Consider the following 21,426-nt stretch of genomic DNA (forward strand, 5'->3'; position numbering starts at 1 on the left):
GAATTTAGGACAAAACGTTAGGTCCCACAGCAGCCTAAAAAGTTATACCAGACTCCATAAGTGTCCTGTTTCATTTTTCATTTATCTGCCACATGAAGACACCAAGCCTTTCGCTGGGAGAGGTAGACAGTTGTCGGCAATGGCCAGGTGTTAGCCTTCTGTTTTACCAATGGCTGAAAAGGCCTACTTGTTCCACACTTTTTCCAGACGAAGAGTCTACCAGGAGCTCATTTGGCTCCCCTTTCAATGTGTTTTCGTCCTTTGGGTTTGCCTCTCTCGTTTTCATTGCAGACTGCATGTCTGCAGCGGCTCTTAGCCGCTTGATTTGTGCTCTACGGGCTGATGTCGATGTCAGGTTGTGGTAGACTAACCACTCGTATAATTGCAATAATGCTCCAGGAAATGCCATTTCTCCCTTCATTTAGTTTCAGAGCAGGTACTTATCCTTCTGGCCACAAGAGAGCGCCATTAGCTACCCAATTGGCAGCTTTAAATTGACGTTTTCTGACCATATAAGCCTTTACTGGACCGTTCATGCTGGTTAGACCCAATTTAAATGTACTTTTCGTGCACTCGCCCCATTATCCAGAGACACAGAGCTGCATTAGGCGGTGCAGTCCTGGATTTCGCCTGGGAGGCGAGGTGTGGCACAGCAAGTCTAAACTTGATCTCATCATGAGGAGGAGACATGAAGTAAACAGTGGCTGATGTGCCAGGAGGCCAGTTGTAAAAGGCATTTTCCCATCAAGGGAGCATTCAGGACCAATGTTCTCTCTAATCTGACAACTGGCTGACCCATATGAAATAATTAATCACACAGACTGTATAATAAGATGTCAGCTGTTTGTCATTGCTCCATTTTCACCTCAAATTCTCTCTCATATTGCATAAAAATAACAGGTGACTTTGGCATGTTTCGCTGAATTAATACCCCGACTGCAGTTTGTTTCAAATCAAAAGTCCTTCAAATACATTTCTTCAAACAATTAATCTTTAATAGCACAATTATACAATACAATCAACATGCCCTCCCCCCATTTTTACTTCTATGGTTCACAGATGATAACTCTGAATAAACTATTTACAGTTTTATGGCACATACTATAAGCAGTCGTGACTGTAGCTCATGGCTGAGGAGGAGGGGTTGAATAGAATATACATGGCAGCTGAGAGAGGTAAAAGGGGCATAGGCAGGGTGGTCATTTGGTGTAGGAGGGTATGGCGTGACGGATGTACAGAGGTCAGAATGTCGGCAGCGGTGGGACAGCAGTGAGGTGGAAGCCAACACTGATGACAGCATCACCACAATGATGGGTCATATCTGGTGAGAGAGAGAGGCAAAGGTCAGCATCAGCTTCCTGTGAGGGTTACAGCAGCGTGGAGCTCAGTCTCAACACGCACCTCGACTGTGGAAGCGTGTCTGTGCTTTCCTTCAACAGCAGCTCTGAGACCAGTGTGTCCAGCATCTCAGGACTGGACCTCTTTCCATACCTAGGACACACAAAGAGAGAGCAGTGGTAATGATGAATTTTCCTGCTGGGGGGGGGGGGGGGGGGGGGGATTTAAAAGGCTTAGCACCACCTTGGACCTTTTGGTTGTCAAACATCACAGAGAAAAAGACAGACCATGACTGAATTCAGCACAGTGAATAAATAGCTGAACCTATTGCTCTTCATGTCCTCATGTCATATATGTCCAATTATAAGCTCAGTGAAGTCTGCACACAGTCAGAGCGAGACCCTGCAGGGGTAGGCAGGAGTTGCTTCGCAGGAGGTCATATTTCCTTTTCTGTCTCTCAGATGATAAGCCGTGTCGGCACGCTCGTCCCCCTGGGTGGTTAAACGCCTGCAGCTACATCCGAGCGCCTGACGCTCAGCAGAAAGCTAAAAACTGTGTGATTTGACATGGCACGTTGGCTGTGGCAGTCATTTCTCCTCAGGGTTTTTTTTCTACAGGTGGTAAATGGGCAGCGGGTGTCCCCTGCCTAGTGATGAGGTGTGAGGAGCTGCAGCCATGCAGACCTGCACTGTTTCATTGGGAACAGGCAAAACTTTAGGTGGACTTATGGACAAACTTGCTTTTTTGTTTGTCTGAGGTCAAGTTTCTGTGCTTTATTATCAGATCACAATGTCGAGACAATACCAGAAAATGCCAAGCGTCAAGGGAAGTTTCCTATAATTGTTGAATATTTGGACGACGGAAGAGAAACAGAAGAAAATATTTTTTTTGCATTAAACATATTATTTTGTGGAACTTGGGAGCTTCCAGCCATGATGCTACACAATGCGGCAAAAATTTAAATCCTCTTTTCCTACACAGCAGAACTGGGAACATGCACAGTATTTAGGAATATACGGGAGAAAACTGAACAAATATATTGAAGCTAAATTTAGAAGCATGATTTATCTGATGGCAGCCATTTCATTATGTTCAGCGGTTTCAAATTTATTAGACTGGAATAGAATTAAGTTTAACAGAATAATGTGGGGAAATAAGCAAGTGGTCACACATTACCAATCCAGACATTTGAAGAGAAAACCTGCTGCAAAGTTGATATCAAACGAACTCCAGCGTATTAACAGCAAGCTCTCTATTCTGTTGTAGTCTTGCAGAAAGGTGTAATTAGTCCGCCTACCTCTGTCTTGTAATGAGGTTGATATAGTGTCTCAGGGCTGAGTAGTACTTGGCCAGCTCTTCCGCCGGGGCATCCTCCCCGGGGTTCTCTGGCTTCACCGGGTATGCCTCCGTCAGGGCGCCCAGGCAGAGCAGCGCCCATAGCAGGAACCCCAGAGTCCCCAGCCAGCTCACTAAGTTAGGATGCATCTGAGAGAGCACAGGAAAAACTGTCACATCACCTGTCCCACTGTGCTTTAAATGTTTTCCGTTTTTAAATAGATTTTTACTTTTTATTGATCTGAGATTAATCACTGCTCTGCTTTAAAGGCACTGCCTTAATCATGGACTTATAATTGGTCGGAGTAAAAATTATGCAAACATAATTAGTGATAGATTTCCAATAGCAGGATTTTAGCAGCTGCATAACCAGCGGACAATACCAAAAGTCATGTCGAGAGACTTTGGATAAGTTTCATAATTGCAAGTTTTCTGTAAATAAGATGCTAAGATACTCACATTTCCCAGAGGGTCAGGGGGAGGTTGGCACGCTGTCCTGTAGCGTCTCTTCTGCTCTTCTGGTCCCTTGGTGCGCGCTGGGTTTTATATCCGCGTGCGCAAGAGGCGCTGCAGCTTAAAAAAAAAAAAAAAAAAAAACGCGTCAGAGCTGCACTCCGTTAAGCGCAAGTCTCTGCTTTTCTTCATGTGAACGTCACTGGTGATGCTGTCATTAGTGAGTTTTTCATGAGAGCTGTTTGCATTCATTTAAAAGGTGTAAAACAATAACGTTGACTAAAAATAGAGCGAGTTAATAAACCCTGTTAGACCAAGCGGGATTATGGGGGAAGTGTTTTTTGTGTTTTTAAGAATGTGGCCAATCCTACTGCTGACATTACGTTTAAGGATACTAACCAAATAAGACAAGTGTCCCTAAAGGAACCTTATAACATAACAATAACATTATAGAAAGTCTGCTAAATTCACTATAAAGTCACTGTTGATCATCAGATACACAATACTCCCCTTGGAAATAATACTGAACCAAGTTCCTGTGTTGTCAATGTAAAACAAATCATGTTCTATTTCTCAAATGCAGGTGTGTGTGTGTGGATAAACAGGCACAACACACACACACACACACACACACACACACACACACACACACACACACACACACACACAAACTTGGCACATATGCACCCTCTTAATAACTGTTGCATTCAAACACACACTGACAAACAGATTGGGACACACACGCTGAGTGTGATGTTTTGGTGTTTATGCAGCTTCTCTTCGAGGAAGAAGATGATGAATTATTTCATAATCAAGTAGCGATTCTTCTGCATAATGAGATCAATAATCCCATCTGATGTCACAAAAGAATGGCAGTAATGTAACACTGTGGGTGAACTTCAAGTGAGCCTTCTGCAGGCGGCCTCCTTACCAAAAGAAGCAATGACGACGCCTCGGGTGATCTGGAATAAAAAGATTTCTAACAGACTGCCATGTACAGGAACCCTTTTTTGACACGCTGTTTGACTGAATCAGTCCACTAATTTCATTTTGCATTTCACTCCATCAGATGGGAAGAGAGACTGGGACACTCAATGTGAACAAAAGGCCTAAATGTGAACATCGAGACATGTCAGTCAAAGAAGAGCCCAATCTCCAAGAAACCCACTTAATAAGAAAACCCAAATAGCACTTCAAATGAATCTGTATCACTAAGTGCTTCATTTACCTCCCATTCATAATCCTTTTGTGTATCAGCTCGCAGCCATATAATCTATAAAAATCAGTATTCTTCAGCAGTGCTGCTTTTTAAGTTGCTGCAGAGGATGTGTTAAGGGCTTTTTGTATAACACAGGATGCTAAGAGGGAGATGAGGAATGAGACACAAGTGAGAGAACACGGAGCGCAAAGTCATGACCGAATCGCTATGTTCGCAGGCAGGAATTAGAACTTATAGTCCTCTTCAGGAGACGTACACACACACGCGCGCTCTGACTCGCTTCAATAAGTGTGACACCGTTTTTAAGTACACAGCTTGAGCCTACATGATGTGAATGCTGAAGAGTCTGACATATGAATGAAGCAGATGTATAAAGCGTGGGACAAAGTTGAGAGGTCAGTTAGTGTTTGCTTAAAAATAAGAAGAGACTTTAAACTCAATATGATCATCAGGGATAGATGCACCAGCTCCAGGGTCTTAGACCCAGGTGACGCCTTAAGATCCGACCAATGTGCCTCCTCTGAAAGCACAACTCATGGATCCTTGTAGCAGATGGGCCAAAACAGAAGAGGCTACGTTGGCTTGAACACAAGGAGTCTTCAGTCATGCTACAGCTTCGTAAGGCTGTGCTACCAATACTACTATTTAGAATTAGGTGAGTAATATTAACATGCCTAACAGGCATAGGCTTAGTGTGCTAACATTTGCTGGTTAGCACTAAACACATGGTACCTACAACTGAGACTGAAAGGAATGTCCTTCATTTTACCAATGAACATCCTGAGGGGAACAAGGTGAATGAATGCATGTACCAAAGTTCATGACAATCCAACCAAGAGATGGAAAACCTTTCACCCAAAACCACAACTGTCAACCTCATGGTGACGCTATCCAAGCTTTCCAGGTGATCAGCAAAAGAATTCACCATTTGGGAACCATGACTGTCTAGACAAGTGTTTGCACCAATCCATGCAGCTGATGTTGAAACACTGTGTTTTTATGCAAGTTACAGTACATAAGTGAAAACACAAACCTGTTGGCGGTGCTGACAGGAAAGGCCAAAGGATCGCCGAAGACAGTAGGATTCATCCTCTGGGGAAACTAAATGTCTGTTCGTAATTTCATCGCAATCCATCCAATAGTTGTTCAGTCTGGGGCAAAGTGTTAGACTGACTGAGAAAAGCATGGCTAAAAACTGCGAAGTGAAAATTGCCTGATAAAACCATGTTTACCAAAGCGGCATTAATTCCACTTCAGTCCTGATTCAATCTTAGGTGGAACGGAAGGTTTAAAACATAGTGGATGGATTCTAAGCCAAATGCGTGTCAGACAGTGGATTAAGAAACACACACAGACAAATCCGTGTCTTTAGGGATGCATATTAGGTTTTTACACAGCGTGCATTCTTCCCACCAGAGGTCACACAGCCTTTAAACAGCCCAGGAGAGGAGTTGAGTACAGAATTAAACATTGAGAGAATTAAACAAGTCATGACCACAGAGACACAGCTCTTAATGTAATTTATGAAAGGTGATACAGGTAACTTCATTAATTAATGTGAATATATATATAAATATCGATATAAAGTGAGTTAAAAATGTCACAACAATAAAAATAATAAAAAGTACTCAACAAAATCCAAATATGCCCATGCAGTTGTTAGATGCTTCCCCAAAGATGTCCTCTTTGCTTGTTTGCACCTTTAATCTCAGTTAAACTATCACTGCACATACAGTGGATTAGTCCATGCTTGGGGCGGTATCAGTCTCAGTCAGTAATCTATTCATTAAATATTTACAACATGTTCTATAATTAAAATGGCTCTGACAACCAGGTCAAATTTTGGAAGAAATCTGCTGGATATCTGTGCAGTACAAAGGAGGAAGAGCGCACCGTTCTCCAGCTCAAGAGGAGACAAATGGCAACGTGACAGTGTGAATGGGCTTCAGGGGGAACATATTCATTCATTTTGATCAATATCAGCACTAATAATATCAGGGCTACTAGAAAGATAGGTACCACTCATCTCCAACACTGCTCTGGTTTTAAATTAAACTGATCAAAATACCCATTTATGCACAATGACATATTCCCTAAATGTTGCACCTTTCGTGCACGCCGTATAAGAGAATTTCTTGGAGCTTGGCTCGTCGTTATCAGAAATCATTTCGGTGGAGAACAAGTCTTTTAGAGAGCAGGCTGTTTAAATGCAAATTTGTTTTCCCCTCCTCTCATCAGCCTCCTGGTTTGGACAATAAGTTCTCTCCCGAGATTTGTTAAGATGAAAAGGCCTGTAATTTTCCGTTGCTGTGAATCACACTTTCCAAATCTACAGTGTGTACAACCGCTAAAGGAAATACTGACATGCAGCCTGCGTGTATCTTCTCTATCAGGCGGCTGCATGCAAACGGACTGAGAGGGCGAATGAAAAAAAAAGGCAAAATCTCGTTCAGCTTTGGTGCTTTCTTGGCTATTACACCACTTTTACACACAAGTCTGACATCTAAATTGTTGCTTTTGACTCCACTATTGTGCTATGGTGACAATCTGTTACTTCTGGTAAGCAAGCACTACTATTACTTAGATAGACCATCAGCAGCTCCCTGTTTGGCTATGTGGGCTGCAGCTTCACACTGAAGGTGATTTGAGTAAAGAGGTGCTGCTATTAGGTTCATATTGGAGGCTTTTTTATTGAAATCTGACTTTGTTGAGCTATGTTGCATTGATGTTAAGTATTAAAAAAAATCTAGTTTAGATTTTATTACTGATTCAATGTAATTTGCATAAATGCCTTAACAATAATTGGCTTGCTTTTGCCGAACTGGTCTACCACCAAAGAACTATCATTTCTGCCATCCACTTCTCTGAGCCGTTATCAGCCCTTTAAAGAAGCATGTCCCCAAATTTGTCTTCTTTGTTCTGGCGCTGACATTAATTGACAGCCTTTGAAAGCAATTACAGAACCATATAACATCTCAGAGAACACAAGCTTTTCTCCACTTTCAGTTCAGAGTAAGTACAATACTGACAACTGCTCAATGAGGAAATAACAAGAAATGATGTCCTTTGTCGTTCTCTCACATGTTGTTCTATCGTTCGAATTAAGCCCCACTGACTTTAGCAGTCACCACATAAAATCGCAGCGTTTTAATTTACCTGTCTTTACCTCTCATCTCAGTGTGTGTGTGTGTGTATAATTGTGTCTCTGCCACATCTGCTCCCAGGGCGAAAGCAACACAAGCGTCATGTCAAGAGAAACGTCATATAAAGTCTTTTGATTGACAGATGAACAGAAGGTCAAGCTGGGCGCTGTGACGGGGCGGTTCGGCTCAGGTGTGCAGGTCAGAGTCCTGAGCCTTGATATTACGAAAACCTGATGAGAGCTGTAACCACGTCAAAGGCCACTAAACTTTGGTTTAATAACTGCTGTGACCACAGCAGCCTCGATGTGTCACGGTTGTGTCTGGCTGTCTGCGTGTTTGTTGAACCTCAAAGACGTTAAATATTCATAAGCATACATTCAGATTCAAATCAAGCTTACATAAAGTGCTCCGTAGTCACATTAAATTTATTTTATGTCTGAATTCAGTCATTTTTCTTGCAATAGGATGCATTCATTTGCATTTCTTGTTTTGAATGAATCTAATGAGTTGAGGACATTTTAAGCTGATAACCTCCTCCTCAATAAGAGATTACTATGTGCTGTAAATACAATTCTGAGCTACAAAGTCAGTGTTAAATTGTTGACTATCCTTAAAGGTTACGGTGGATGTGTGTCTAAACATGTTAGTTAAATAACATCTATTAAACCTTAATCCTTTAAGAAGTCCTCGTGTTTATGAGGAAATTTGTGTATTTAAACACAAGACACGCAGCACAAATGAAGAAGGCTGTCACAATGCCACTGTTTAATATTTTGATGTCTGTTGAACTCACTTTGGAGTGCACCTTTTCAGCCATTTAGCATGCTGTAGGTGTGGAGAGTAAATGTGATAACCACTGGAGCAGCCAGGTTTAATGTATTACCAGCATATTAGACACCATGATGGATGCAGGCTTCTCCGACAAGGAGCCTGGTAATGGAGGGGAAATGTGTGATTTAGGCAGTCCAGCTAATGCATTAAAACGCGGTTGAAAGCGTCAATTCTCAAGAGCGTGCTGCATTCATGAAACATTTTTCCACATGGCTGTCAATCAGCCATTGAGTGGGTCTAAATAGTTACTCCTCAAATTAAAGGCATTTCCAGATTTAATGTTATTTCGGTAGCTGAAAGCTGAAATTCTGTGAGCACAAGCTGTTGCACACAATGAGCACACTACACTCTCACACTGAAGCAGCGACCGCAGATACGTTTTAATAAGTGCAGGATTGTTTTTATGAATAGCTATGCAAGCTATGATTGTGGCTAAATGTATTAATGCTTTACCGATCAGCGATTGTAATGTGTTTAAAACTCTTCCAATGAAGACGAGGGCCAAACTGAGGCTGAGTCAAGAGGGATAGTTAACCCTAATCTGGATTTATGAACATATTTTTATTGCATTAACATAATAGCCCGGGCAAGAAGGTTAAAGACTTTTAAAGGAATAGTTTTGGGGAATATTCTTGTTGAGGACTAAATGAGAAGATCAATACCACTCTCATATCTGTTAAATATAAAGCTACAGCCAGCAGTGAGTTAGCTAAACTTACACAAAGAACAAGGAAACAGCCATCTTGGCTCTGTCCAAAACTGACTAACATGTTACATCTTGTTTGTTTTGTTGAGGAGCTTTTTACCGTTTGCACATGTTTAAACACACGTTTGTCGGTCAAACATTACTGTTGATTTAAACCAGCCATACGAGACCCCTCTCTGTTCGTTATCACGACACGTTGTGAAAAAGCAAAATCCATTTCTCTTGACTCGCTATCCGTCCTCCTCCCCGAGTGTGTCGACACAGGAGGTGATCGAAGCAGAGCCTCTATGAAGTCCCTGCACTGTCAATTCCCCACTGTTTTCTACCACAGAGAGAAGCAACACACACACACAAACACACACACACACACACACACACACACACACATCCAGTGTGTCAAAGTCATACGTAGGATTGTGCTTCACTTTTAGGACGTTATGATGGGTTTTTTTGTTCTTCTTAGAATCTGAACAGGCTGTATTTTGTTTGAGTGAGATCTCTCCTAAATAGAAATCAGGCTGATTCTTCTAATTATCAAAGGAAGCAGGAAAGCTAATCTCCTGAAACAGTGAAAATCTGAGCTGATGATGTTTGAAAATAGCTCAGAGGTCTCATTTTTAATGAAAAGCCGATACGAAGTTTGGCTGCCGCAGAAAGCTGCTGGGACGGTAGATCTTAAGTAAAAACAATTACATATTCACATTTGGAAACAGTATTTTGTTACGGTGGGATTAATCATGTTTTATCTGCATGTCCTCCAGTACAAATTCACACCTGCAAACTATTAGTGAAAAAGGTGACAAAACTAAAATCAGGTAAGAGGTTTTGAGGGCACTCTCCCACATAGAAAAATTTAACACATTTTAGTACGTAAATGAGGCCTTGACAGCATTTTGAGCGAAGAACACAACAAGAAAACAACATTTTCTTTTGGTAAATGAACCAAAATTCTAGTAAAAACACATTTTTCACGGTTTTACTGAATTTTGGTTGTTTTAAATGGCCAGTTTGGCAGGATGTACAGTATGGAGATCTATTTGCAGAAATAGAATAGATTATTCATAACTATGTTTTCTTTAGTGTATTATCACCTGAAAATAAGAAATGTTGTGTTCTCGTTGCCTTAGAATGAGCTCTCTATATCTACAGAGGGAGCATTTCTACAGCAGCCTTGAATGGACAAACCAAACACTGGCAGTAGAGAGTGCCATTCGCATTTCACAGCCACTGTAGAGTCTCCATCTTCACCTGCTAAATACTCCACTACATTCACTATTTAGCGGCTAACATCTAGCTGTTGGTGCTGAGCAGGTGAAGCTTTTTGCAAACAAACACTTCTTGCTGCATCAGAAAACAAACTGATCAGAGGTGGTGAGAGTTAAGCTACAGGATGGAAAACTAAAACAATTAGCTAAAATTTACAATGGCCAAGGAATAAAAGCAAAGGGTTAGCTGCACCACTTGACTCATTCATGATGAGGCCAACAGATTTCTCACAGGGTATTTGTTTTAGCTTTCACATCCCTGGGCTATACAGTCCATGTATACAGTGTACCGCACTGTCAGTGAAGTCGCTAACAAGTGTTCCTATCTGTTCTTTGCCTTTTGGCAATTCTATTTCCAGCTGTATTTTCCCTTGGAGTAGTGCCTGGCTGACAGTTACCTGTCAGTCTGTTGTGTCTCTTTGTGCCCCTGAGTTTTTGTTACCTCTGCCTTCGTCTGTGGGGAAATTAGGTGAGTGTGTTCTTCGTCTACACACACTCACTTAAGTGTCTGCTTACCGCAACTGTCACTGGGGTAATTAAGCGGTTCCTTACGCAGTAATTGCCAATTTAATCTTCTGTGCTCGTGTCCTGATTTGTAGCGGCAGATCTGTCAGTCAAGCTGGGCGTGGTTTCCATGGGGATAAGGGAAGTGTAGTAGTCATTCATTTCAACCAATGGCCAAAGAAAATTACCTGTAGCGTCCCAAACAGGGGTTGCTATGGAGAGGCAATTACCCTAATCTGTAATTGTGCACACTAATGTGTCAGGCCTTTGCCATTGAATTAATTGGGTTTTTCTCTGTCCAGGAGCAAGCAGCGGAAACAAATCAAATGGTTTTTTTTTACTAAGGATGCTTGATTCTAGCAGTCAACATGACTTTTCTGAGTGGTAGAGGGGAAACATGATTGGTGTAAAGTGTGCGTACATACTTAATCTTGTGGCAACATGATACTGTCGTCATCATAGACACACAACGAATGTGAAGTGTCAGCTCTCAGATGGCATCCCTTCCACTTGCTTCCTCATCAGCACTCGGTTACAGAGACCCAGGTGCATCCATGCAATCCCTCAGGCGTAGCCCCACTTCCTTTCCCTCAAGACCACCTGTTCAGCTCACTAACACACACACACACACACACACACACACACACACACACACACACACACACACACACACACACACACACACACACACAGCTCCCTCAGATAATGCTTACATTATGACACAGGTGACTTGAGATGCACTGACCAGCACCAGTGTGGATGCTGATCCAGTTTGACTTGTTGTCCTCGCAGTGAGTGTGAGTGGGAGTGAATCCTCATTTTGATCCCCATTAATTTTATTTCTCAGCGAAAGATGCTGGAAAGTGGGCCGCCGGTGGAGAAAACAAGCCCTGCTTCAATCTCCATTCACTGTGTGGATTAAATCAGCTCTCATCACCGCTGATCTGCCGTGAGGAATGGGATTAATCAATCGGAGACAGTACATATATCTGCAAATTAAAAACGGCGCTCGTCACTGAGCACGCAGCTCCACGGCTCTGGTGTTATTTTGGTGACATGTTGAGTGGGCGGCTTTCTCTCAATAAGAGAACATCAATCACGCAAAAATCAGATGTGTGAAGTGACCAGTTTATGGAACATGTATGGAGAGGGAAATATGAGGCATTGCTAGAAAACAGAAAGAAATAAAAGTAATGTGGGCTGGTTTGGGCATTAAATATGACTGTGAGGAATTTCAGATTAGAGATGCTCTGAGATACACGTGAGTTAATGCATAGTATTTTTGCAGCGCAAAATGCGGCCAGAAACAACACAGAAAATAACACAGAAAAGATTTTTTAACCATGTTTTACTTCCAAATGTGATTAAATGCACCATTATTTGATCTTAAGTCTGGATGATGTGCTCAGGTTTTGTCTTTAAAGTGAAAAGAAAACTGTCAAAATGTAGAAATCTGGATCAACATAACAATTCTGCAAAAGGCTCCCCACACTCCAACCCCTGATTGGATCAATGTAATGTCAGTTAACTGTTTAGTGGACGTGGGATTTAATCACTACTGTTTCTGACAGCAGATCATATCAAAGTGTCACAACACTAACAAAGACAGACAGTTTGGCTGTGAAACATCGAAAGGTTTTTGGCTTTGGACAAGAGTAATGATCTCAGATCAGAACAAATTTGTGATTTATTTCATGAATATGAATCATCCAATATTCAATGGACAGTGAATCTTACAGTGGATAAGAGCTGGATGCTTTAGTAGGCGCTTCTGTGAGCCTTGATGCTCTCTGCTGAGAGCCATCTTCTCTGTCTTGATCCGAAAAAGATGCAGCAGAGATTATGTAAATCAAATGTGACGGGTGCAGCGGTGGATGTCATGAACCTCACAGGTACAGAACTTATTTGAAATCTGTGTAGGGTGAATTAACTCTACCAGGAGCTGAAACACACATGGTGTTAAAGCTAAAGGCTGACATTTTAGAAAATGCATTCATCTGCAGTCACAATCATGATCATAAATAAAGGATGAAACCATACATTGAGTGATAATTTGAAAAAAGTTATGATGGCTACATACAGTCTAATGCTGCACTTAACAGTATTTGGAAAAGCGTGTGACATTTGAGCGTGAGATTTCAAACTCTTAACGACAGCACCGCTGTGTGTGCAAAGTAAACACGAATGTGTGGAGTAATCAGTCAACAGCTTATTAAAACATACATAATTAACTACTCATAAATGAATTAAAAAATCACATTACTGTTGCACATTCAATCTTTAATTAAATTTCCATGGTTTTCAGGGGAAGTGAAAATGGCTTCTTGAGAACTGCAGAAGCCGTGATTGGTCTGATATCATTTGCAAATTTAACTTGGCAAGCTGAACATTTCTTCTCTTTGTGCATCTCAGTGTTACCAAACATTTCCATTCCACTGCAACATCACAACTCAATGACTTCATGAAGCTATGATGTAAGTCAGTAAAGAACCCATGTTCAATCACTGTCATGATCTCACACAATGAATATATGTCTTAAAAGAAGTTTATCTCAATTCATGTTTGCATCCACCGCAGCTCTAATACAAACAGTCTGGGTGAGAGATCGATGCAGAGATGAAATCTAAGGGGTGCGTATGCTGTTTTTACAATATACTTTTGACCTCAGCAGATCCTCGCAGATGCTGTGCTGCTCTTTGCTGCCCTCACATGCCTCTTAAAGGAACTTTCTTCACCTTCAGTGCAGTGCTTCAAAAAAGGCTGGATTGCTAAAACCCTGCCTCCATGAATCGAAGAATGTTAAAGAGCAGCATGCATTCATACTTGCTGGGGGCTGATGTGTGACTCTACAAATGCATGGAATGTTCCAGACTCGCCTCTCACATACACAAATGTAAAAATGGATCCTTCTGCTGCAGCTTTCCATTGCAGACATAAATGAAATTATCACATACATATCTGGTGCTCACCTGAGCCACTTTGTTCCAAAGCGAGGTAACCATCCAACAAGGAGCTGAACCCTGTCAGCCCTCCCATGGCAGCATAAGGGACATCCCTACCTGTGGGCTGACCGCGTGCCTCCCTCTCTGTTTTTGTCTCAACCTGTCATGAAAATGATGCAGTTTGAGTTCACATTATGTGAAGCATGCAACTTTATGTCTGACGACATGTTTGACTCTACTCACTAGGGTCCGGTGGGCAGCGCTGGGCTGGCCACACCCACAGGTGTAGGGGCTCTGGAAGCCAGAACAGGTGCTGCCTGAAAAATGAGATATTAGGAAAGAGGTGAAAATCAGTTTGAACATTAACTGTATGTATCGCCATTTTAAACTCAGCTACAGTATATTGTAAATCAGGTCTCTACCTCATTGTATTTCACAGTTAAAATAAAGGTTTAATGAATGAATATGATTCCATCTGGCTAAGATGCCAGAGTTTATTTGGGCTACAGCGATTTGAGACTCACACTTTTTGCACAAGTGGCCAGCAGCTTCACTGTGATCCTGTGGTAGGTGTTTACACCTGCAGCGAACAGGGTTTGGCCCGACCCGGGGAACATACTGGTAGGCAGGACAATGACATCCTCTGACCTGGCATGGTAGAGCGAGGGGTCGCTCAGAGGGAACCACTTCAAAGTCGGTCTTATGTTGCTTGTACCTGAATAAAAGTTCATTACTCCTTAATGTGTTGATTTATGTACATCTATTCATGTGGTGGAGTGTTGCAGGGCAGGATGATTTCATGCATCATTTCGTAAAGTGCTACCTATGTGTACAGAAGCACTGGGTCTCAGGGCCAATGAGTTTGCAGTCGATCCCTCCTGGGACCCCAGAGCTCACATACAGCCTGTTTTTCAGTCGCTGAGGGAGCACCTTCCTCTTGTACTCCTCATATTGCTCTGGAGTGAACAGCTTTCCTCCATCATCATCACCAACAATCCTTGAAAAGACACACCACCAATGCAAGCCAGATGTTGACATCATAAATTTCTATATAATGCAATGACGACCTGCCTGTAACAAAAGGGTTATAGTGTTAGTGCACCACTTGTTTAGTACTTTTGCCATTACATCCTCTGTAACAGTTAGTTCTAATTAACTTAGCTTTAGTTGTCTCATACTGATGGCTTGCTCCCAGATGAGCGAAGGTCAGGAGATAAAACCAGACGTTGAGACAAACCTTCTGTACTCCCAGTAGTCATCCACTGCTTCTACTGCTGATTTATCGAGACATATTGTCTCCATTGTCAAAAATCCCAAAATGATAGCTATGTGCTTTTTGTCTTGCACAGCACAACAACTATACTGTTTACCACCAGCTTCTAGGTTGCCACGGCAATGGTTGTTGCCGAGATGTCCATCTAACGGTCGCAAAATGAACTGCAAACACACACACACACACACACACACACACACACACACACACACACACACACACACACATAGACAAAGAGAGAGAGAGAGAGAGAGAGAGAGAGAGAGAGAGAGAGAGAGAGAGAGAGAGAGAGAGAGAGAGAGAGAGAGAACAACATAGCAATAGTGAGCGTATCCAAACTAACAGCTAGCAGCTAACTCATGTAGCTTAGCTAACACCCTAAACACTGTTTCCACAAGCTTTCGTGGCTAATGTTTCTTTAGTGCTATATAGTAGTAGTGCCTTTATTTTTTTAATGAAGACCCTGTAACCTAACAGTTTACCTGCACGTAATATTACTACCCCCCCCCCCCCCCTTTTTTTTTCTCACTCGTGTAAAATTGGAAACGAAGGAGCAGTATGAATACATTTCCCACAATGCCTTGGCAATGACGCACGTACTTGACGTGCAGGGGAACCATGACAGTAAGCACAATTGCATGCCAGAAATTGTAGCTACCGACTTCGGCTTTTCGAGACTCTGGAGCGAGAAGCCGAAATGATGCCCGGAGTGCACCTACACCTCCACAAGAAGCTTGGCCGCTAACTTTTGTAGTACAGATAGCGGCCAGCTCGAGATACTTCTCCCAGCGACAACAACGACAGTCCGGGCTTGCCAAACAGCAAGCATCATTCGGTGTCAGCCAGAGGCAGCAGCTGGAGCTTTTCTGCACCGTGTCCCTGCCTTTCCTGACACCGTTAATGCTTGTTTCAACCTCAGGGTAGCTTCAGAGACAACACACCGAGGTAAATTATCTGTTTGTCATGGAATTTACTACATGGGCAGGTGATATTTTGCGTTTTTGTTGACCGTCAAGTTTTAGCATTGCCGAACGAACATGTCGGCCAACAAGAGATGTTGGTGGAGTTGGAAACAGCTACAACTGTGCCTGAGAGACCCCCAACGATTATTATAAAAACCAATTTTAGGTGTAAAAGTCTTCAAACTAAGTATCTGAAATTAGTACAGCTTTCATTTGTCCTCCGTGGTCGATGAAGTGGTGGTCTGTTTACTTTCATGGACGTCTCTAACTTGACATTGTGTAATCAGAATCTCGAGTTTAGCGGGTCAGCAAACTGTGATTTGTGCAGGGACTTTGTGTGTGTTTATGGTTATGTTGTTGGACTATCATATCATGCACAAGACCAACTGCAAGTCTTTATATATTATATACATCTTCCAGCCTAACATTATTGACGTTTCCGTTTTTAGTTTATGCTCTAGAGGCCAATGGGTGAGCCTAGAAGCTGTCCAATCCCAGGAGCCAGCGGTGTTGGTCAATGTATAACCTCTAGATTAGGTATTTTGACTCATACTGTGTGCCTTATCACTGTCAATCATCCCCTTAGGTCCGCTGTATTTAAACAGCCCCCTAATCAAGTGGAACATTCATTGTCTGAAGCCATAGTCTAAATGGACAGAACAATGATCAGGCTTGCTGAATAGCCTGACATGACAGTGTCCAAATACCAAAGCCTCTGGTGGCTGTCATCAAGTGTCAACGCTTTGATTAAGTAAGATGGATATGATCTGTTGACTGACATATGGAAGGCACAGAATACAAGCCTGGAGGTTTATTTCTGCCCTGGGGACGGACTAGCTGACCTATATGTGTAAACAGGCACCTTCCACGTAACGTTTTACCTCCAGCCTGAAATATTAGCTTTCCTTGATTGTGCATAAGATCCCTGTATGTGTGCATGTGTTTTTTGTTTTTTTTTTTGGTTTGGTTGTTTACTTTTAAATGTACAGCACTTTGGCTAACAGCTAAAATTAAAGATAGCTAAAACACAATTTGACACAGGCTTCCAGGATTTTATGCATTTCAAGTTAAAAACATGACGATTACAACATTTTTCAGCTGCTTTTTGAGACCAGCAGCTAAAAGTTGCGATACCTAAAGCAGGTAGCAGAGCTTTACTTATGGTTTCAACTGTTACTTTCATGATGCGTCTACATTTTTCACCTCTAGTCTTGCCTGCTGATAAATAGTAGCAGCCAGGTCATATGAAGGACATGTTTGTGTGTGTGTTAGTGTGTGTAGGGGGTCAGAGAATGAGAAACACTGCTAAACAGATTCTGTTACCTTTCTTTTCATAATTAATTCCCTCAGTCACTGCCCCCTCTCTGACCTCAATAGAGAGTGACACTCCCACACCCAAGAGAGGGCCCAGAGAATGAACTCGGTGACAAAATTGTGAAAAGTGAGAAACGAGAAACGAAGTCTAATTTCCTGTGCATGTGCATGCTGCCCTCACTGGCTATTTGTCAGTCAAAATAAGCTTTTGTGGTGGTGGGATTAGAGAATGAATGCCCTCTGCTTCCGTCCATTTCTTTTCGTCCCTATCTGGACCTGCAAAGTGGGTCCCATGAAATCTAAACTGGTAATCAGGTTTCTGGGCTAAGAGGGCTGAAAAACTTTGTGATGAGTGGGCTATGATACATGCACCCTGACCCAAAGTCTGGCTTAAATAATATCTAAAAAGTCTGAAGCCACTTTGATGTAGCCACCAGTTCTTTGCCAGTAATAATGAGGTGGATTTTGTTCTTCATCCAGCACATGCAGTGGTGTTTGTGCATCTGTTGGAAAATGTCTGCATTCATCCACCCAGAAATCTTCACAGTCATTATGAGTAAAAACCACAGTGCTCAACAGGGCTGTGAGCTCAATATGAATTAACACAGGACAGCTACAGGAATAACTTTTGAAGTGGTTTTTGGTATGCAGTGAACTTCTTTTTCCCAATTTTAGACATTGCAGCACTGCACAATGGAAAGGAAGCATCATATAATAATCTAAGAGCTGACAATAGTGAATGTTTTTCTTTTGTTTCTTTCTTTTTGTTAATTTTATCTTTTTTTTGTCTACCTCTGTATATTTCTCCAACACAGTCAACAATGTCTCCGGATCCCCTGCCTGAACGCCCAGTCTGCATTGGTACCTATTCGGAGTTAGACATCTTACAACCAAAGCACCTCTCCAACAACCCCTGACTACCGGTGTCTGTGGGCATCCGCTTCTTTCTGGTTCCATTTCCTGGCCTCTGCTGTTGCTCAATTCTGTCACCTCCTTGTAGGAGGGGCAGGATGCGTTAGTGGTTAGAGAAACTTACTGAGCTGTATGGGTATCATGCAAGCACGTGTCCTGCTGGAGTTAACTTTGGGACAGTGAGGCACTGAATCCACTTTATGTATGCTTGGTAGTGGACTCTAACCTCTGACTCCTCTGTGGATACGGACAGCAGATAAGAGAATTTCCCTGCAGTAATCTACAAACCATCACTCTATATAACTATTGGTCAGCATTCAGGAAGGGACCTTCAGCCTCAGACCGGGCCTCTTGAGCTCTCTCTCCCCCCTTCGCCACCCACAGTACCATGCTGGGTGCACTCCTGCGGAGGAACATGTCCCAGAAGCTGAGTGTGCTGCTGCTGGTATTCGGCCTGGCTTGGGGACTTATGTTGCTGCGCTACACTGTGCAGCAGCCTCGCCATCAGAGCAGTGCCGAGCTACGTGAGCAGATCCTAGAGCTCAGCCGGCGATACGTCAAGGTCCTGACAGAGGAGAACCAGAATGCACCAGGTGGGCCACAGGGAACCTCCATGGCTGGTTATGGTAAGCATTTAAGAAGAAGTCAAGATTGCTATGCAGTCCATGGGGTTACCACTCTCTTTCCTGCACATAAAGATAATTGATCACTCCTGCATTCTGTGCTTTATAGTTATGAAAAAGCATTCTCAATTCTTCCTCCTTTTCCCTTTGCACACAGCTGATCTGAAGAGGACTATAGCTGTGTTACTGGACGACATTCTGACACGGCTGGTCAAACTAGAGGGCAAAATTGAGTTGGTGGTGAACGCCTCCTCCACTAACACCTCCCACACAGCAGGGGGCGTGCTTGCCTCTGCTGCGGCTGCCCTACAGAAATCCTCAAAGCAGGAGACACCTGGCAGCCACCCAGGGACGTCACGCCTTCATCCACATTTCCCTAATAGGCCTCAGCCACATCAAGGAGCATAGTCTTGATAGATGTATCGAATTTCTTTTTTTTAGCACATCACACTTTTCAAGCATTTATCACTGATGTAGCAACATCAGCCAAGTGTAAAGCAATAGTGAGACTTATGGACATCCAGAAACTTCAAATTTGGGATGCTTCTTGTAAATGTTCAGCCTACTCAGAGGGAAGAAGGAGGACTTCTTTATGATCTGTCCTGTCATATGCTGATATTTATTTATTTTTTACCAAGGCTATCCAGCACATTTTTTATATTTGCATTGTTGATTTCATTTGGCTTAAATTTTAGCATTTTTTATAATGCCATATTTGAACCTTGTGACTGTTAAAGCTAATGCAGAGAGGTATAAACACATGGAACTGAACCTGATTCTCATAAGCTCTTATCAGAAAAATGTACCTACGATATGAACTATTTTACAATACTGCTTCAACATATCAAGATGCTGAATTAAACAGTAATAGCTGATAGTTAGGACAGCTTATATAGCTGTGTAGCAGATAACTACATTTCATCTTTCTTGGCTGGTTCAGTTGTTAAATACTATACCGAATAAGATTCTTTTTAGCACACACATGTAGTTTTGAGGATCATTGAATTGTACAGTTCACCCGTAAGAGATAATCCAAAGAATGTTATTTGCACTCCATCTGAAGGGAGTATAAATGTGTATTCACACTTGCTGCAAGGCAGTTTTATTTTTATGCAGAATATGATTGGATGATGCCTATTTGCCACTGTAAACATGAGTGTGTGTGTGCTTTGTTTGGGTTGAAATCCAATGGGTCCCTTGCCTGCTGTTGAGAAATGTTTTTATTTGGGTGTGGAGCACATTGAATGTACTGTGTAGTCAGTCTTTAGCCCTGTATTGCTGTTAAGATGACTTGCATACTACTTACACATGTTCAGGGTTCATGTTGCACTGTGACTCTAGAGATTTTCTAAAAATACTGGGCTCATTCAACTTTGACTGGAAGGATATTTTAGGGGGTGGATGTAAGGCTCTGGAATAATCATTCTTCTGGTGCTGGTTTCTATAATACTGAGAAACACCCTGTCCTGCCCAGAGGAAGAAGATTCTGCTCATGAACACCAAGGCTGCAGCGGAAAAGATGGGAAGTACTGGGATTATATGAGGCAAAGTCAATGAGGGTGGCACACTAAAATATGAGGCCAAAATTATGTTTAGTGTTACTCAGACATTACATACTTAACTGTACATGAAGGCCGCTAGATTGAATAATCGAACAGTGGTTTGACTGTGTTAACTTTGAGTGACGCCATAAATGTTTTTCACTTCATAATGCTAAAGTAGAAAAGATAGCGAGCCAGTCAGCTGCTGTGAGATAGCTTTACTAATAAATTGTCCTCATGGAAAAATTATTCTCACAAGTCAATTTTTCTATCAGATGCTCAGCCCAGTCTCCACACATTAAATGTGATCTAAAAACATGCTGTTCAGGAGATCTTAGTTTTGACATCATGTGCCTCACAAGACAATAAATAAAGTTTTGTTTGCTTCTAATTTTGTGACAGATTTGTGTATTCATAACTGAACATATAAAGATGAGGTTTCAGTTCATTCAGATGCTACTGACCTACTGCAAAATCCTGAGGAAGGCTTCTACTTAATGTTATAGCAAAGTCATGTCTTCCTGTGGACTGAGCTGTACTAAAGTACAATTTTGAGTTTCCATTGTATGCTGTTTTTTTCCTCCTCCTCCTGCAGTGTATTTAAATGACAGCTGATAAGAGCTTTTACATACATGGTAATTGTCAACTAATGTGAAATGTGATCCATTCTTGAAGACTAAGCTACCGAATAGTGAAGAGTGGTTAAAATTAGCTCCATCTCACCAAATTCAACATTTAAATGCTGCTTACAGAATAATGTGCCATTTATATTATTTTAATACCGTGCAATACATGACGACTAAAACATAACACGATTTCTGTATCATGCGTGCAGTAATTTTTTCTTTTGAAGCTTAAGAATGCATTTTTACTTGTAACGAAGCGAGTTTTATTCTGTGGTATTGCTACTTTTACTGGAAATATCTCAGTTCTCCTCCTGCCTCTGAAGATAGGGCAAAGTATTTAAAGAAAACCGTAACAGTGAGTGTGAGAAGACGTTCACGGGGTGAATTCAGAGACGTTCAAGAGTTTTTGCATGAAGGGGGCGTGGAGGACAAGGCGGGA

At 42.0% G+C, this 21,426-nt stretch overlaps 3 protein-coding genes across 4 annotated transcripts; 1 reads left to right on the forward strand and 2 right to left on the reverse strand.

The window, feature by feature from the left end:
• Positions 1–973: 973 nt before the first annotated feature.
• Positions 974–3,239, reverse strand: npy (neuropeptide Y). The gene is made up of 4 exons (XM_070984431.1): positions 3,133–3,239; positions 2,636–2,823; positions 1,402–1,491; positions 974–1,321 (listed from the first exon to the last, which is right to left on the reverse strand). The coding sequence occupies exons 2-4, from the start codon at positions 2,821–2,823 to the stop codon at positions 1,300–1,302; spliced, it is 300 nt and encodes a 99-aa protein (XP_070840532.1). The 5' UTR covers positions 3,133–3,239; the 3' UTR covers positions 974–1,299.
• Positions 3,240–12,527: 9,288 nt separating this feature from the next.
• On the reverse strand, positions 12,528–15,038 carry fam221a (family with sequence similarity 221 member A). The gene is made up of 6 exons (XM_070985079.1): positions 14,974–15,038; positions 14,560–14,733; positions 14,261–14,451; positions 13,980–14,053; positions 13,769–13,896; positions 12,528–12,618 (listed from the first exon to the last, which is right to left on the reverse strand). Exons 1-6 carry the CDS (start codon positions 15,036–15,038, stop codon positions 12,528–12,530), a joined length of 723 nt encoding a protein of 240 aa, XP_070841180.1.
• A 569-nt stretch (positions 15,039–15,607) lies between these two features.
• Positions 15,608–20,750, forward strand: ccdc126 (coiled-coil domain containing 126). Of its 2 annotated transcripts, none has more exons than XM_070985403.1 (3): positions 15,608–15,954; positions 18,101–18,823; positions 18,978–20,750. In XM_070985403.1, exons 2-3 carry the CDS (start codon positions 18,586–18,588, stop codon positions 19,226–19,228), a joined length of 489 nt encoding a protein of 162 aa, XP_070841504.1. In that variant the 5' UTR covers positions 15,608–15,954; positions 18,101–18,585; the 3' UTR covers positions 19,229–20,750. The 2 variants fall into 2 exon arrangements, with proteins under 2 accessions (XP_070841504.1, XP_070841505.1); XM_070985404.1 differs by lacking the exon at positions 15,608–15,954 and having other exon boundaries at positions 18,099–18,214; positions 18,582–18,823.
• Positions 20,751–21,426: the final 676 nt, after the last annotated feature.

Source organism: Chaetodon trifascialis, chromosome 17 (assembly GCF_039877785.1).
Source record: "Chaetodon trifascialis isolate fChaTrf1 chromosome 17, fChaTrf1.hap1, whole genome shotgun sequence".
NCBI lineage: Eukaryota > Metazoa > Chordata > Actinopteri > Chaetodontiformes > Chaetodontidae > Chaetodon > Chaetodon trifascialis.